The sequence below is a fragment of the Petaurus breviceps genome, unplaced genomic scaffold, assembly GCF_028583685.1.
Source record: "Petaurus breviceps papuanus isolate PSGF00001 unplaced genomic scaffold, PetGlider_PUasm1.0 176, whole genome shotgun sequence".
NCBI lineage: Eukaryota > Metazoa > Chordata > Mammalia > Diprotodontia > Petauridae > Petaurus > Petaurus breviceps.
The window spans coordinates 12,788,171-12,805,806 of record NW_027185771.1 but is presented as its reverse complement, the minus strand read 5'-3'; the positions used below and the strand labels follow the sequence as shown (position 1 = coordinate 12,805,806).

At 39.4% G+C, this 17,636-nt stretch overlaps 1 protein-coding gene and 1 pseudogene across 1 annotated transcript in view; both read left to right on the top strand.

Moving 5' to 3' along the window:
• Nucleotides 1-17,636, top strand: part of LOC138159358 (centrosomal protein of 19 kDa pseudogene) — a 300,984-nt pseudogene that overhangs the window by 87,755 nt on the left and 195,593 nt on the right.
• LOC138159356 (hepatocyte nuclear factor 4-beta-like) overlaps nucleotides 1-17,636 on the top strand; it is an 82,395-nt gene that overhangs the window by 57,864 nt on the left and 6,895 nt on the right. The window contains exons 5-7 of the mRNA XM_069085631.1: nucleotides 4,150-4,305; nucleotides 11,838-11,925; nucleotides 17,359-17,511. Of these exons, the coding sequence (XP_068941732.1) occupies nucleotides 4,150-4,305; nucleotides 11,838-11,925; nucleotides 17,359-17,511 (397 nt within the window). The remainder of the gene's footprint in view (nucleotides 1-4,149; nucleotides 4,306-11,837; nucleotides 11,926-17,358; nucleotides 17,512-17,636) is intronic.

Here is a 17,636-nt window from a genome sequence, read left to right as displayed (position 1 = left end):
TCCTACCTTGGCTTCTTATAGTTCTCCTCCTTACCTATCTGACCATTCTTTACCAGTCTCCTTTGCTGTATCATTGTCACCCTCTTGCCCAGTAAAGGTGGGCATCCCCACGGTTCTTTCCTCTTTGATTTAACACTATCCCTTTTGGCAATCTCATCAACTCAAATGGACTCACTTATCTCTATGCATCTGACTCCCATGTCTATAACGCCAGCCTTCATGTTTCTTACAGCCTGCTAGACTTCTCCTTTGGAGATGTCCCCCAAGGTGCCTCAAACCCAGCCTGTCCAAAACAGTACTCATTGTATTTCTCTTCAAAATCCAAAATTTGACACTTCTGCCAATGGCACCACTATCCTTCCAATTGCTAAATTCACAACTTGGGGTCATTCTCACGTCCTCATTCTTCCTCAACCCCCAATCAGGTGCCAAATCTATTTAATTCGACATTCACAATAATCCTCCACTCACACAGCCTCTTAGTTCAGATGACCCTCTCACTTTCAGCCTAGTTCAAGTCGTTATCATCTTCTCTTGAACCACTGAAGTAGTTTCTGATTGCCTCCTCTGCCTCCAATGTCTACCATCTCCAATGCATCCTGTTTTTGTTTTGGTCTATTCATTTCAGTGATAACTTCATGACTTCATGACCCCATTTGGGATTTTATTGGCAGAAATACTGGAGTAGCTTGCCATTTCCTTCATTTTACAGATGAGAAAACTAAGGCAAACAGAGTTAAGTGACTTGCCCAGGGTTACATAGCTTGTTAAGTGTCTGAGGCCAGATTAGAACTCATGAAGATGAGTCTTCCTGACTTCAGGCTTGGCATCCCATCCACTGCACCCCATAGCTGCCCTAACTCATCCTATACATAACTGTCAGATCTGCCTTCCACATAACCACCTTTACTGGCATATTTCACCTTACATCCATTTATATATTCATCATCACAATAAAACTAAATATCCCATATACAACTTTCCACCTCCAAGCTCCATATTTTGATATTCCATGTCTAGAGCACACTCCTTACTCACTTTCCCTTCTCAGATTCCTTGGCTTTCTTCAAAGAACCATTCCTGAACCCTCTCCTATAGCAGGCCTTTCCTGTTCTTCCCAATCATTGGCACACTCTCCCTTTTGAAGCTCCTTTGTATTTACTAACTTGTATATATGTTATATCTCTATCCCTCAACCCTAGAAGAGTCTAAGTTCCTTGAAGGCAGGGACTAATTCATTTCTGTCCTTGCATCCTCAGTACCTAGAATAGTGCCCAGCCTAGAGCAGACACTGAATAAATATTCATTGGGTTGAATTGAATTGACATATGACCCTGAGGACATAAAACTATTAGAGTATCAGCCAATAGGATAAAGTCTAAACTTCAGAGTGAGTCCAATAAACATCCACCAAGTGCCCACAGGATGTATGCAGGGACCTCCCATAGGTGTTGGATGAGATAGAAAGGTTTAGATAAGGTCCTTACCCTGCTCAGTCTAATGGGGAGACATGACATCCACATAGACAACTGAAATAGCAAAAATGGTGTAATTGCCTAAAAGCAGGGTACTTGCTAATAAGATTAGTCAGAGCCCTCTACCATGCTCTGGCTCCATTTTGCAGTGATAAAAACTAACATCTCTATAGCATTTTAAGATTTGTAAAATTCTTTCCAACCTTTAGGTGAGGGAACTAGACCAAGTATTATCTATCTCTATATATGCTATAATATTATATACTATATTATGTTATATGATAGTATATAATAAATATTAGAAATATCCCTATCTATACTACTGTACTATTATATTATCCCTGTTTTACAGATGAGGAAACTGAGGCCCAGAGAAGTAGAATGACTTACCCAGGGTCATAAGGTAGTAAATGTCAGAACTGTGTTCTTATGCAGACACTGACTGCAGCCCTCTTTTCTCTTTGTCATGCTATCACCCTCTCTGACCTTCTTTTTCTGTAGTCAGATCCCCCTCACTCCATTCACCATGTCCTGGCCCCCAGCTGCCCTGAATCCTAGAATATGGCACTCCAATCAGGTCAGTGCAAGTGCTAAGTGCTCAATGCTCAAATATTACTCTCCATATCCTGATTACCCACAAAAATTTCCATTCCTTCAGGGCCCTACCCTCAGGTGGAGCAGAGCAATAAACTCCCTCATATCTGATGGCAAATAATAACAAATTTATTTACTGAGTGGCATTTACTGCTGAAACAGGCATCTTTGGGAGACCCAAAAGAATGACTCTCTAATGGTTGAATTTTAGTCAGTGTGGTGGAATTGTAATCCTGTGTATCCCCAAGAGACAGTCCAAAGCCTAGGACCTCCCTCACCCTATACATCACACACATCACACCTGCTCCACCAATGGGTAAGGTTGGTCCAAGGAATTCCAGGCCCAGGTTCAGGAAATCGGTGACAGCCTCATCATGAAGCAATTGATAGATTTACCATTAGCATGATTTAAAGGAAGGTGTACTGGATTTAGAATCAGGATACATCAGAGTTTGAATCCTATTTCTAAAACCGTGTGACCTTTGGCACATTATTTCATTTCTTAGAATGTCAGTTTCCTCCTGTGTAAAATGGGAACAATAATGGCATTCCCTGAAGCATTGAGGTACTGAGGGGGAAACTTAAATGGGTCATTATTTTACTTGTTTTTTCTATATTCTTTGCTATGGTGTATATCTCTGAGTGGCTAGATGCACTAAATGTATATACAAAATATAGGAGACTCACAGGGACCCTGTCTGACAATTGTGCCTAGTCAATTCACTGGAAAACACCAACAAATTGGTTCTTTGGCAGTGAGGGGATAGAGGCCTAAGCTCATTCCCATTCCCCCTTGTTTTATAGGAGGACCACAAGTTGATCTGGGAGGTCTGCCCGAGGCTTGAGGGGGGCTTGGCTCTGTTCAGCTTGTATGGCTTCCCCAGAGCACAGAGTGGCCAGGCTGCTGACCACAAATGAATGGCCTTTCAGAGCTCTTTCAAGTAGTAATTGTCTGCTTGTATTACATGGGCTCTGGTCTTTCAGCCAAAGATTGAACACACACACACACACACAGACACAGAGAGACAGAAGGATAGAGACATAGACAGACACACAGAGAGGGGCAGAGATGCAGAGAAAGACACACAGAGAAACAGAGTAGACACCCAGAGAGACATAGAGGGATAAACACAGAAACAGAAAGGGACAGAGACAGAGACACAGAGAGATGCCGAGAGACACAAAAAGAAACAGAGTAGATCCAGGGTAGAGAAAGCAGGAGAACCAACAGGAAGTGGTTTTTAGCACCCTTGAGTCATTCACTTCAGCTCCCACATTTTACAGAATGAGAAACTGAGGCTCAGAGAGAAGCAGAGATTTCATCAGTCAGAAGCAGTGTGAGAAATTAGAATTCAGTTCTCCTAAAGCCCAATTCTGCACTTTCTCTCTTTCCCCAACCTGTCTTTCCTCATTGCTGCTGTGTTTTGGTCTTGGATCTGATACTGATACAGAGGATGTATAACTTTCAGCAAATCCTTTGGTCTTTCTTGGTCTCCGTTTCCTCATCTGTAAAATGAAGGGGATATGACTAAATGGTCTCTGAGGTCTTTTCCAGCCCTCCATTTATGGGATATGAGTTGTTAAACTTTGATATCTGGGGCATCAATGTATAATACAACTAGCAAGTAACTATTTCTCTCAAACCTGCAGGATGGTGTAAGGAGGGGGAAACCTCAGCTTCCCCATATGTAAAATGAGAGGGCTAGCCCAATCCAGGGGTTCTTAAGCTTTTATTGTATCTTGGCCCGGCTTTGGCAGTATGGGGAAGCCTGAGGACCCCCTCTCAGGATCGTGTTTTTAAATGCATAAAATAAAAACACATAGGATTACAAAGGAAACCATTCGAATACAAGTATCAAAATATTTAAAAACAAACAGACAAGATCATGGACCCAAGTTAAGAACCCCTGAACTAGATAATCTCTTAAGGTTCTGTCTTGGTCTGATAAGCGTTTCATTCTGTATTTTCCTTTAAAATCAAGACTTGTCCTCATCTTGCTGGTACAGGGACTTTGCTAGCTTTAAGCTCCCTCTTCAGGACAGATGGCTAAACGACAGCCTTTGCTTTTCTCCTTTGCAGCACTCCTCCATAAACCCCACGAATGGAACGGATGTGGCCGCGAAAAAGGTGGCCACCATCAGTGACGTGTGTGAATCCATGAAGCAGCAGCTGTTGATTCTGGTCGAATGGGCCAAATACATCCCAGTGTTCTGGGAGCTCCCACTGGATGACCAGGTAGTGACAATAAGGGTATCAACTCTATGATCACAACTTGCTTTCATACACCTTGCCTCCCCTGAGCTCTGTTACAACTTCCTCAGGGACTTCAGTTGGGCAGGGGTCAGAAAGGCAAAATTCTATAGATTCTCTGAGCCTCAGTTTCCTCATCTGTAAAATGGGAATTATAATAGCACTTACCTCTCAGGGTTGTTGTGAAGATCAAATGAGATAATATTTGTAAAGTGTCTGGTATACAGTAGGTGCCTAATAAATGTTCGTTCCTTCCCTTGAAATCACAGACAGCCTTGTACAGCACTCCAGGCCCAGGTTAGAGATGAAAACTGAGTGGAAAGAACTATTAACACTTAGACCCAAGCACCCTAATCCTATGCCCTGCAAAAAAAAAAAAAGGCTAAAAAATGGGGCACCTAGGTGGCAGAGTGGATAGAGTATCCAGCCTGGAGTCAGGGAGACTCAACTTCCTGAGTTCAAATCCAGCCTCAGACACTTACGAGCCATGTGACCCCAGGCAAATCACTTTACCCTGTTGGCCTTGGTTTCCTCATCTGTAAAATGATCTGGAGAAGAAAATGGCAAACCACTCTGGTATCTTTGCCAAGAAAACCCTAAATACAGTCACGAAGAGTCAGGCATCACTGAAATGGCTGAACAATAACAACTTAGAAAATATAAGGAATCAATGATGCTAAGTTTGTTCCTACTATAGATTACAGAAAAACGGACAAAGGCTTACAATTAAAAAGGTTGCATAAAGGAAGGACGCTACAAAAAACAAACCAAAAACCAACCTAACGCAGAGATCGACAGAGTAGGAGAATTGGACAAACGGTTGCAAATAGGAGTGATAAAAGAAGGAAAGAGTCTAGTAAAATCCCTGAAGGGCAAAATTCTCTGATACATTTTTCCAGACCACCAGAAAGGACAATGCAGTAACTGTAAGAAGCTCTAGAATGGTTGAGAAGACCAACAGAAGAATTAAAAGAAGAAATAAGGGTGAAATTTGCACAGTAACTAGAAGTCTTGTGTTAATGAAAACAAGCAAGAGACTTGAGAATTTAGAAGGGATAATGGAGAAAAATCCCCTTAATAATGGATTCTATTACGGATTTTCAATATTAAAAATGCAGAAGCAGAAGAAAAATTAACTGAAAAAATGAAAAGGAGACAAAATTAGAAGAACACATGAAAACTCTACAAGCTATGGAAATTGAATAAGATGGGATGGGGAGAAATAATATTAGAATTAAAGGTGTCCTAGAACTGAGGTGTTTAATTGTAGCCCTCAAAACTCAGACCAGAGGGGAGGCTAGGTGGCGCAGTGAATAGAGCACCAGCCTTGGAGTCAGGAGGATCTGAGTTCAAATCCAGCCTTAGACACTTAACACAAAAACTAGCCGTATGACTTTGGGCAAGTCACAACCCCAATTACCTCCAAAAAAAAGAAAAAAATTCAGACCAGATTAAAATGTAATTAGGGAATTTAAAAAATTTAAATACAATATAACATAATATCTATTTTCTCAGTCAACATGCAACTAGGGATCTGTTTCTATTTCAGTTTAACACCACAGTCCCAGACCAATACAATGATATTAAAAGCATGAATATCATAGATAAGAATATAATTCAGGAAAATTTCCCAGAAGTAATAGTAAAATTATTTTTTTTAAGTAATGGAAAGAAGGCAAAATTCAAACAATCAGTATAGAGAGGCATCATCCATACAGAGAAATCCCAAGTAGAACTCACCAAGAAATGTCATGGCCAATCTTGAGTCTTGGACCTAGTATCAAAGGGCCTGGTAAGGATAGGTAATTAGGTAACAAACATTTCTTAAGCATTTTCTATGTGCCAGGCACCATTCTAAGACCTAAAGATACGGATTAAAACAAAAAGGAAGATAATCCCTGCCCTCACGGAGCTTGTATTCTAACAGGCAAAGAGAAGGCAGATGGCAAGAGGCCTTATCGCTAGGCCCTGGTGGCAGATAGCCTGATGTTCCGGAAGATGCAGGAGCAGGAGGCTAGATGTAAGAATAAAAACTTGAGGATAAGAACGATTTTTTATGTTTTTCTTTGTATCTCCAAGGTTTAGCTTGGGCCTTGCATGTAGATGCTTAATAAATATTTGAACTAAATTTAAAAAATAAAATATCAATTAAAGTAAACTTCAAAAGTTTGGAATGAGGTCAAATAAAGAGAACTGGCTAGGTTGGAGGGAGGAAATCTGTTTGAGGAGACGAGAACCAGATTAGTGTAAGCAAACCAAACCACAGAGACCAAGTGCTTATTTTAAAGGGGCCCTTGGGGTGGAGTAATTGACATAAAATAACTTAATGGACAAAAACACAAACATAACAATTATAACTCTAAACAGGGATGGATTAAACTTCCCCAGAAGAAAAGATGGTGAATGGAAAAATGGCACCCCCCCAAAAAAATCTGCTGAATACAGGAAAAACATTTAAAACATACGTACAGCTACAAAATTAAAGTGAGTGCCTGGGCAAAATCTATCATCCTTCAGGCAACTCTAAACCAGAAGAAATTGCAGCATTCAATTCAAAAGATAAGAAAATTAAAAAGAGAGAGGTACATAATATCAAGAGAGTTAAGCAAGATAACTAGGCTTTGCTTGAAGGCACCTTAGACAATGGAACTTTAGTATTAAATATATATTCAACAATATTATAGTTTTTTTCGATGTTTTGATCAGTTTGGATGATTTTTTCTCTACTTCCTTTTCTTCTATTAAAATCTTTCTTATAAAGGATGGCTGTCTGACGAGGTTAGAGACACATGCAGAGGGAAATTTAGGTTATGTAAAAACAAAAGATATCAATAAAATTAATTTTAATATAGGAAACAAATGACATAGCTTATAAATTCTTAAAGTAAAAGCCAGTTGAATTGCAAAAAGGCATTGATGACAACATCATAATTGCAGGAGACTTTAATATTCCTTTTCTGAACTGGATAAATCTAACAAAAAGGTTAAGAAAACACAAGAGATGAACAGAATGATGGGACAATAATATTTTAAGAGCTTTGGTGATTTGTGAATTAGCACATTAAAGAACATAGTATTTATTAGAATCAGAGGGTTACTTTACAAAAATTAATGATGTGTTAAGGTATAAAGAAATAAAAAATAAATCTATACTTTTCAAATAAAAGAGCATAATTAAATTATACCTAATAAAGAAAAAGCAAAAGAGACTAAGTAATAGTATATTAAACAATGAATGGGGCAAAGAATAAAACATAGAAACAATAGTTATTCTAAAGAGAACAATAACAAGATATTATACCAAAATTTATGTGATGCCTATAAATGGATTGCAAAACAGTCCTTAGAGGAAACATTTAAAATATTTATAGTAGTAAAATAGAAAATCAGAGGAATGAGGAGGCAACTTTAAGAAAATAGAAAATCAACAAAATTAACCAAAGACATGTACAAAAGAAGAAATTTCAAAAATTAGGGGAAATTAGATAAAATCAAGAATGAAAAAGATCATGAAACTGATATACAAAACAAACTGCTATTTTGTTCTATCAAAACCAATAATTATGATGAAATATTAATTTGATGAAAAAAGTTCAAATTAACAAAATAAAAAAAAAACAGGTAAACTCACAATGAGCAGAGAGGAAATAAGAAATGACTATCAGAAACTACTCTGTATGATTATGTGCCAGAAAAGTTGTGAATTAAAAGGAAAAAAAGGGGTGAACATCCACAAAAATAAAAACTTCTCAAATTAACAGAACACGAGCTAGAGATCTTAACCCAATCTCAGAACATCAAAGAGGGGAAAAAAAGTTTGTCCAGATGGATTTACAGTAGAATTCTATCAAACATTTAAAAAGCAACAAATAGTTACACTACAAAAATTGTTCTTAATAATTGAGAAAGAAGGTATGCTATTAAACTCCTTTTATGGTACAAATATGGTACTGATAGGGAACCTAGCTAAGTGGCATAGTGGATGCCAGTGAAGTAAGGAAGACCTGAGTTCAAATTCAGCCTTAGACACTTCCTAGCTGTGTGACCCCCTGCAAGTCAATTAACCCTGTTCACCTCAGTTTCCTCATCTGAAAATGAGCTAGGAGAAGACAATGGAAAATCACTCCAGAATCTTTGCCAAGAAAACCTCAAATGGGGTCACAAAGAGTCAGATACACCTGAAACAACAAAAAACTCCATTTCCACTTCTTTGATAGCATGAAATGTGCTATGATATATCAATAGGATATTTCTTCCTGTCTTTGACGTCCTTGGGGCATGTACTTAGTTATGAGACTGCTAGGTCAAAAAATATAGACTAAAAGCTAAAAATTGCTTTCCAGAATGGCCAGACCAATTCATAGTCCCACCAATAACAGCTCCACCACTAATATATTAATATAAGCTTGGTTTCCTAAAGTCCCTCCAACACTGATCATTTTTTTCTCATGTCATCTTTGCCAACTTCTCATAGTAATACAAGAGAGAAATTAAAGGTGTAAACATCAATAAGAAGATAAAAATACCCCTATTTGCAATAAATTGCTTATTTATCAATCAACTAACAAGCATTTATTAAGTGCCTAGTATGTGGATGCCAGGTATTACAGATAGAAATATAAAGAACTATACCCTACTTTCAAGGAACTTATATATTAATTGAGGAGATGACAAATACATATACATAAATGTGTGTATATATAAATATATGCACAAATAGGATGAATATAAAGAAAATAAATACCGGGTAATTAGGGAGGGAGAGAACTAGCAAGTGGAGGGGATTAGGAAAGGAATCATATAGAAGGTGTCAGTAAACATTTATTAAGCACCAACTATGTGCCAGGCACCATGCTAAGCCAAAGGCAGTCCCTGCCCTCCAGGAGCTTAATGTCTAATAGGGGAGAAAAACACGCAAACAACTATGCATAGACAAACTATATGCAGGATAAATGGGAAATTATCAACAGAGGGAATGCACTAGAATTAAAAGAGATGGGGAATAGGCTCCAATGAAAGGTGGGATTTTACCTGGATTCTTGAAGAAAGAGGAAGAGAAGAAGAGGGAGAGAATTCCAGGCATTGAGGGAGGACAGCTGGAAAAAATACCTGGGGCAGAGAGATGGAGTGTCTCTTTTGAGAAAAAGTCAAGGAAACCAGTGTCACTGGGTCACAGAATATATGGCGGGGTAGGGGGGAGGCGGTTTGCAGGGGACTATGGAGAAGAGGTGAAGAGTGTGTATGTGTGTGTGTGCGCGATGTGTAACAAGATCACAAAGAGTCTTATGAAGGACCTGATCAACAAACAAGATTTTCTATTTGATCCTAGAGGTTATAGGGAGCCACTGAAGTTTATTGAGTAGGGGGTGAAATGGTCAGACTTGCTTTAGGAAGATCAGTTTGACAGGTGAGTGGCAGGGAGATGCCAGTAAGCTACTGCATCATAGGTGAGATGATGGGGGTATGCACCAGGGTGGGGGAAATATCAGAGCAGAGAAGGGGTGGATGTACATAGTAAAATTGACTTTTTGGATGAAGAGAGGGTTCTATGAGTTAAAGGTGAGGGAGGAGTGCATTCCTGATACAGGGAATGGCTAGTGTAAAAGTGGGAAGATGAGAAATGTAACAAACAGAAAAAAGCTCGGAAACCCCCACAGAATCAGTGAAGAAACAAATCAAAATGATTACCAGCTTCAGCAAAGAAGCAGAATAGGAAATGAATCTACAAAAAAAAAATCATAATTTCTATTTGCTACTGACAAAACCCAGGAGAAAATGACAGAAAGAGATATACCATTCGAAACAACTACATAAAATATCTGAATTCAAACTACTAAGACATGCACAAGATTTATAGAAATTCAAACATAAATCATTATTTACAGCAATAAAGGAAGACAAATAATTAGAGTCATTGTTTGTGGTTGGACTGAGCCAATATAATAGAAACAACAATATTATTTTAATTAGTTTATGGGTTCAGTACTATGCCAATTAAAATTCCAAGGAGTTATTTTATAGAACTTAACTAAATAACAAATTTCATGGAGAAAAATGGAAATAAAAGGTGTTGAATTTCAAGAGGAATAATGGAGACGTATAAATTTGGAAGGCCATAATAATAAATAACATGTATATAGTACTTACTATGAACCAGGCACTTTACAATTATTTTCTCATTTTTTGTTCACAACAACCTTTGGAGATAGGTGCTATTATCACCCCCATTCTACGGATGGCAAACAGAAATGAAATGATTTGCCAGGGTTGCACAGCTAGTAAGTATCTGAGACCAAATTTGAACTCAGATCTTCCTGAGTCCAGGCTTGATTCTCACCACCTAGCTGCCAAGAGAAGACTTGTATGAACTGATATGGAACAGAGAAAATAAAACCAAGAGAATAATTTCTATAATGTGTAATGTTATAATGCATATATGACGCATAATGTTATAATGCATTATATCTATAATAACGTCAACAAAAGTCAACAAGAATATGCTACTAAACTCAAATTTAGTCAAGGCAAGTCAACAAGCATTTACTAAGTGCTTACTGTATGCCAGTACTGTGCTAAGCCCTGGGTATTCTTAAGTATTCACTTTCATTGTTCTATCTTGGACCCAGAGAAAAGATGATGAAACACATTTTCCTCCTGTCCTCCAAGAGGAGAGAAAGAATCTTACAGGTGTACAGGGTTTGCCAATTCTATTTAAATATGACTCTTTTTCCTTGAGTTTTATTGGATTCTTTCCTCTTTTTCTTTAGAGGATTGAATGTGGGTGGAGGAGGAGAGGTGATATTGGGAAATGATTATAACATCAAAAACAAAAGACAAAAATAAAACTATTCTTTTTTAGAAGCTAAAAAGAATACTGGAGGCAGCTAGGTGGTGCAGTGAATAGATCACCAGTCCTAGAGTCAGGAGGACCTGAGTTCAAATCCGACCTCAGACATTTGACACTTACTAGCTGTGTGACCTTGGGCAAGTCACTTAACCCCAATTGCCTTGCCTTCTCCCCTCAAAAAAAAAATACTGTACAAGAATCCTTGCATTCTGGTCCTAGCCATGCCCTGAACTATGTGACCTTAAACAAGCTGGGTTTAAGCTTTGTCTAAGCTTTGGTTTTTTTACCTAAAAAATGAAAGGGCTGAACTGGACAGTCTCATTCAAATTCCAAAGGAATCCTTGACTTCCTAGCTAAGGAAGAGGCAACAGGATTCAGAAGGGAGAAAAAAAGGGGGGGGGGAAGAGAACCGTGGCTTCTAGTCTTGGTCCTGCCTAGACCTGTATGAAAATGAAGAAGTTACCTCCTTTCTCTGGGCCTTGGATTCCTGTAAATGAGAGCAAATTAATTCACTTTTTAAGACTGATTAAGAAGTTAAAATCTGACTGAATCAATGCACTTATTTCCTTGATCTTTCCTCTCAGCCTCAGTTGCCCCATCTACAAAACAAGGGAATTGGTCTAAATCTCAAAGGTAATCAATTCTTTTCTCTCTCTTGTGTGATTTGCAGGTGGCATTATTAAGAGCCCATGCTGGAGAACACCTTCTTCTTGGAGTTGCCAAACGATCTATTCCCTACACGGATTTCCTGCTTTTAGGTAAAAAGAACAAACATTCCAGGATTCCCCCCCTCTTGCTCTGCTCCACCTTCCGTTATAAGTCCTTTGACATGAGAGTTAATTAGTCTGCCCATGGATCTGTAGTTAGGAGGAGCCATTGATACAGTTAGGAGTAGCCCAGCCACTGTCATGATCTGGAATAGCCAGTAGCTAAGACCAGTGTTATAGTCTGGAGTAGCCAGGACAGGCTACTTGGAGGAGAGATGGGACGCAACCCAGGTCTTGATGAATGGGAGGGGGACATTCAAACTGAAAGAGAAAAGGGAATAAAGTATTTCTGGTGGGTGAGATAACCAAAGATACGAAGACAGATATGACTAGAGGGGCGTGTGTATGTGCGTGTATGTGTGTGGTAAGAGTCACAGAATCCCACAATTTTAGACTTGGAAGTCCAGAAGTCCAACCCAAATCCCAAATAAGAACCTCTGCTACAAATGCAGTTGACAAGGGATCATTTAGCCTCTTCTTGAAGAACCCTAGGAAGGGAGAACCCATTGCATCTTGAGGTAGACCGCTCCATTTTTGGATGGCTCTAATTGTGGGGAAGTTTTCTCTGACATGGAGCCTAAATTTGTCTCTTTGTAACTTTCACCCAGTGCCCTAGTTTCCTCTCTTTAGAGTCAAACAGAACACGTCAATTCCCTCCCCCATATATTAGTCATTCAAATGCTCGAAGAAAGCTTTTATTTCTCTTCTAAATGTTCTCTTTTCTGCACTAACCATATATCATAGGATCATAGTTCTGAAGCTGGAAAGGACCTGAGAGGTCAACTAGTCTAACCCTCTCATTTTGCATATGAAGAAACTAAAGCTCTGAGAATTAAGTGACCTGCTGACAGTCACACAGTACCAAGTGGCAGAATCATTGTTCAAACATGGGTCCCAATTCAGTGGTCTTTGCTTTACACCATGCTGCCTGCCACAATTCCTTTAAATAATCCTCATATGGTATAGACTCAAGACCCTCCACCAACTTGGCTGTCTGCCTCTAAACACTCTCTAATTTACCAATATCCTTCCTAAATTATGATGCCCAGAACTAAACACAATATTCCAGCTGTGGATTGACCAGGACAAAAGATGGTAGGACCATCTCCTTATTCTTTAAAGCCTCCTAAGATTTCATTAACTTTTTGGACTCTTGACTCATATTGAGTTTGCAAAACACTCAGACCCCCAGAGCTTCTTCCAACTGTTGTCTGACCATGCCTCCCCCATCTTCTACTTCTGACCAAAGTGTAGAAGGAGGAGCCCTGGGAGAATGAGTGGAAACAGTGAAAAGAAGCAAATTAAAATTTCATTTAGGGGCAGCTAGGTGGTGCCATGTTCAGACAGAGTTCAGGCCCTAGAGTCAGGAGGACCTGAGTTCAAATCCAACCTCAGACACTTGACTCTTACTAGCTGTGTGACCCTGGGCAAGTCACTTAACCCTGATTATCTTGACCCCCCCCCCAAAAAAAACTTTCATCTAAGGGAAAATGTCTTATTGCTATACAAAAGTGGATTGGCCTGCTCCAAGAAGCAGTGGGCTCCCTCCTAATTTGGAGACCTTTGTGACATATAAAAAATTCAAGAGACCTATTTTCTGGGTAATTAATCATTTTATTAATCATGCTAGCATATATAATATATATTTTTAAATTAAAGAGGTCAGTGATATACTTAAACACCAAAGACCCCTCATGGAACCCACTCAACACTTATATGTCCTTGGAAGAGTGCATGTTCTCGCCGAGTGTGGCGATCAACTCTAATTGTTTAACAATTAATGAGAGAATGAATATTATGATGAGAGGTGGGCTAATTCTAATGAGGGTCTGGGGGACGTGACTGATCACTTAGTCCTGGTCAAAGAGACTCATCTACACCCATATCACCCTGTCTAGGGTAACCTAGACAAAAGGGAGAATCCACATTTTCCCAGACCGGTCTTGAGTAAAACGTAATGGTCTGGAATTCTTCCTAAACTAAAATTTCTTTACCTTTTGAATAGATCTGAGTTTTCCCTCTTATTACCAGCTCCTGTACTTTAAAAGCTGCCTGAATAAATTATGGGGGCTAATTTCTGAATGAAGAAGTAGAAAAGGGAAAAAATCTTTGTCCTAATTCAATAATTGGTAATTAATTTAAGAGGGAAATCATCATTTCTCTCCCTTTCATGCGAAGGCTGGATGCCCACTTGTTGAGGCTGCCATAGAGAGATTCTTCTTAAAGACTGGGTTGAAGCTGATGGCTGCTGAGGTCCTTCCAACCCAGAGATTCTGTGTTTCTATAAGATCTTATCTTCTTTCAGATGCTACCCATTCCACGAAGTCCTCCTTGCTCTTCCCAGTTGTCAAAGCCCTCTCCTTCCTCAAATTATCTTGCTTTTATTGATCTGTGCATATATTGATGGTGCAAAGACCAACAACAAACAAAACAGCCCAGATGCTTGAGGTGCATTACACTGGAGGGAAATTGCATTGTAATACACAACATGCACAGAATCATAGGCATTAAAGACAATGTATAATATACACAAGATAAGTAAATGCAAAGTATATAGAAAGTATTTGTTTTACAGGGATGGCCTACAGGAACTTGCACAAGGTGAATAAAGAAAAGCCTCACATTATTGCAGGAGGTGGCATTTGGACAGACACTTGAAGGGAACTAGGAATTCTAAGAGGTAGAAAACAGACTGCAAAGAGAGAAAGGGAAGAGATGGAATACTATGGACGGGGAATAGCCCACTGGGCCATTGGAGCAAGACCACAAAGTATACCAGGAGAATACTGTCACATCAGCCTAGAAAGTTTGAAGCCAGACTGGGAGGGGCTTTAAATATCAATCAGGTTTTTAATCCTTCAGGCAGCAGACAGCTTTTGAAGCCTCTTGAAGAAAGGAGGGAGGTGCTCAGAGCCATGCTCTAAGGGGTATTACTGTAGGATGATGGACTGACCTAGAGGAAGGGAATTTCAGCCAGGAGATGATGAGTGATGAGGGGTCATCCTAGAGTAGTAACCCATAAAGGCAGAGAGGAGAGGTTGTGAGGTGGAATGGAATCCTAGGACTCCCTGGCAAAGCCCATTCTTTTTTTTTTTTTTTAAGCAATCAGGGTTAAGTAACTTGCTCAAGGTTACACGGCCAGTTATTTCTGGGTGTGGTGCTGAGTATCTGAGCCCGGATTTGATCCCCAGGTCATCCTGACACTGGAGCCGGTGCTCTTACTCACTGAGCCATCTGGCCACCCCTAAGCAGTTGGGGTTAAGTAACTTGCTCAAGGTTACACAGCCAGGTGTTTCTGGGTGGGTGCTAAGTGTCTGAGCCTGGGATTTGATCTCCACCTCATCCTGACACTAGAGCCGGTGCTCTTACACGCTGTGCTACCTGGCCACCCTGGCAAAGCCCATTCTAATGCTAAGGGCCCAGCCAGTACTTGATGAACGCTGGCCAAATCTGTTAATAGCTGCCTACGACTGTGTCTCCATGTGTAAGGAGGCATTTACGAGAAACATGGCATTTACTTGATAAATGAGCCAGTCCTATCGGATTTAAGAGATTTTTCTTGATTTTTTTTGGTGCTGAATTGAATTGCATAGCACAATAAGGAGGGGAAAGGGATAGACTGGAATAAAAGAGAAAAATAAAATATCCAACAATTCACCAAATTTCATCAGATTAGCAGAGCATATCCTACAGCACCACCTGCTGTCAGGAAGAGCTATTATATTGTGCAAGTAGGGTTTTCCCCACCTAGACTGTACCAATCAATCAATCAGTATTTATTAAGCACCTACTATATGCTAGGCACAGTTCGTGGAGAGCAGCTGGGTGGTGTAGAGGATAGAGCACCTGGGTTGAAGTGAGGATGACCTCAATGTGACTCTGGGTAAGCCACTTAACTCCTATTTGCCTCAGTTCCTCCTCTGTAAAATGGGGACAATGAAAAGAATGGGGACCAAAAATATGGGGCCAAAGAAAATGGTAAACCAGTCCAGTATCTTTGCCAAGAAAACCCCCAAAATGGGGTCACAAAGAGTCGGAACAACAATGTACCAGACACTGTGCTAAATGATGGGGATTACAAAATAGAGGCAAAAGACAGTCCCTGCCCTCAAGGAGTTTATAATCTAATGGCAGAGACAACAAACAAGCTATATTCAAGATAAATGGAAACAATTAACAGAGGGAAAGCACTAGAATTAAGAGGGGTTGGGAAAAACTACTTGTAGAAGATGGATTTTAGTTGGGATTTAAAGGAAACCAAAATATACTTGTTAAATGTGAGCTCTTACCTTATCAGTATTACAGATAGCTAGACTTAATCATAAGTGAAAGAGGCAGCCATCTGCATTGAGCTATAATGGAATTGCCAACTCCTGACCCCTTGCCCAAAACACTTCCACAAGCCATCAAGCTTTTGCTTGAAATTTGACCTCTGCAGTACTACCTTCCTAGCAATACCCAGTTCTTTCGGCTATCATTATTCAGTCGTGTCTGACTCTTCATGATCCCCTTTGGGTTTTCTTGGCAAAGATATTGTAGTGCTTTGCCATTTCCTTCTCCAGCTCATTTGGCAGATGGGGAAACTGAGGCAAACAGGGTTAAGTGATTTGCCCAGTGTCACACAGCCAGTAAGTGTCTGAGATTGAATTTGAATTCAGGTCTTCCTGACTACAGGCCTCATGCTCCATTCACTGGCCCACATAGCTATATTACGCCTTCAGTCCTATATATATAATTAATATTATAAATATTATATAAATATATAATTAATAGTATAAATATTATATAAAAAATAAATAATAATATAATATATATTTCGCCTTCAGTCCTATATTGAAATGCAAATTCTCATCAGAGGATTGGATTTGATTAGTAAGTGAGCCAGTCCCAAAAGGCTGTAAGAGATTTTTAATTTAATTAATTTTAATTTGATTGAAATTTTAATTGAATTTTAAGATTGATTAGCTATTTATACTTTAAGATGAGTGAATCTATCTGTACTTTCCTGAGAGTAGGGTTTGGTAGGGGAGAGGCCCAGATCATGAGAGGTGTAGAGAGGAGGGGATACATCCACAGAGAAGTGTAAAGGACCCAAAAGGAATGGCTGGCTATCTCCATGATCTTTGCCCCAGAGTAGGCTTCAGTACCAAATGATCATTACTTAAATGCCAAAAGGTCTGTTTATTTAAAAAGGATCTTGGGTCAGATGGTCATTCTCTTACAAGCTCATTATCCAATGAACTTCTCTCCCAGGCCCCAGTCTGGAAGAGATCTAGTCCATCTGCTCATAGATATTCTAAAGGTCAGTCTCTTGTGTTCTGTTCTCTGTATATAGGCTTTCATGTCAGGTGTACCTGTTGACAGAATCCAATGCAGATAATTCTATAGCCTGCAGATGATACAGCTGTTCTTACTCCTCCCCAGGAAATGATTTCATTATTCCCATGCACTGCCCAGAAGTGGAAATTGCTCGAGTTGCTATCAGAATACTGGACGAGCTGGTCAAGCCCTTGAGAGAAATCCAAATTGATGACAATGAATATGCATGTCTGAAAGCTATTATATTCTTTGATCCAGGTAAGAGAAGTCAAAGTCAACAGTTTGTGACTGTGGCTATGCATGAAAATGGAAGAAAGAAAGAAAGAAAGAAAGAAAGAAAGAAAGAAAGAAAGAAAGAAAGAAAGAAAGAAAGAAAGAAGGAA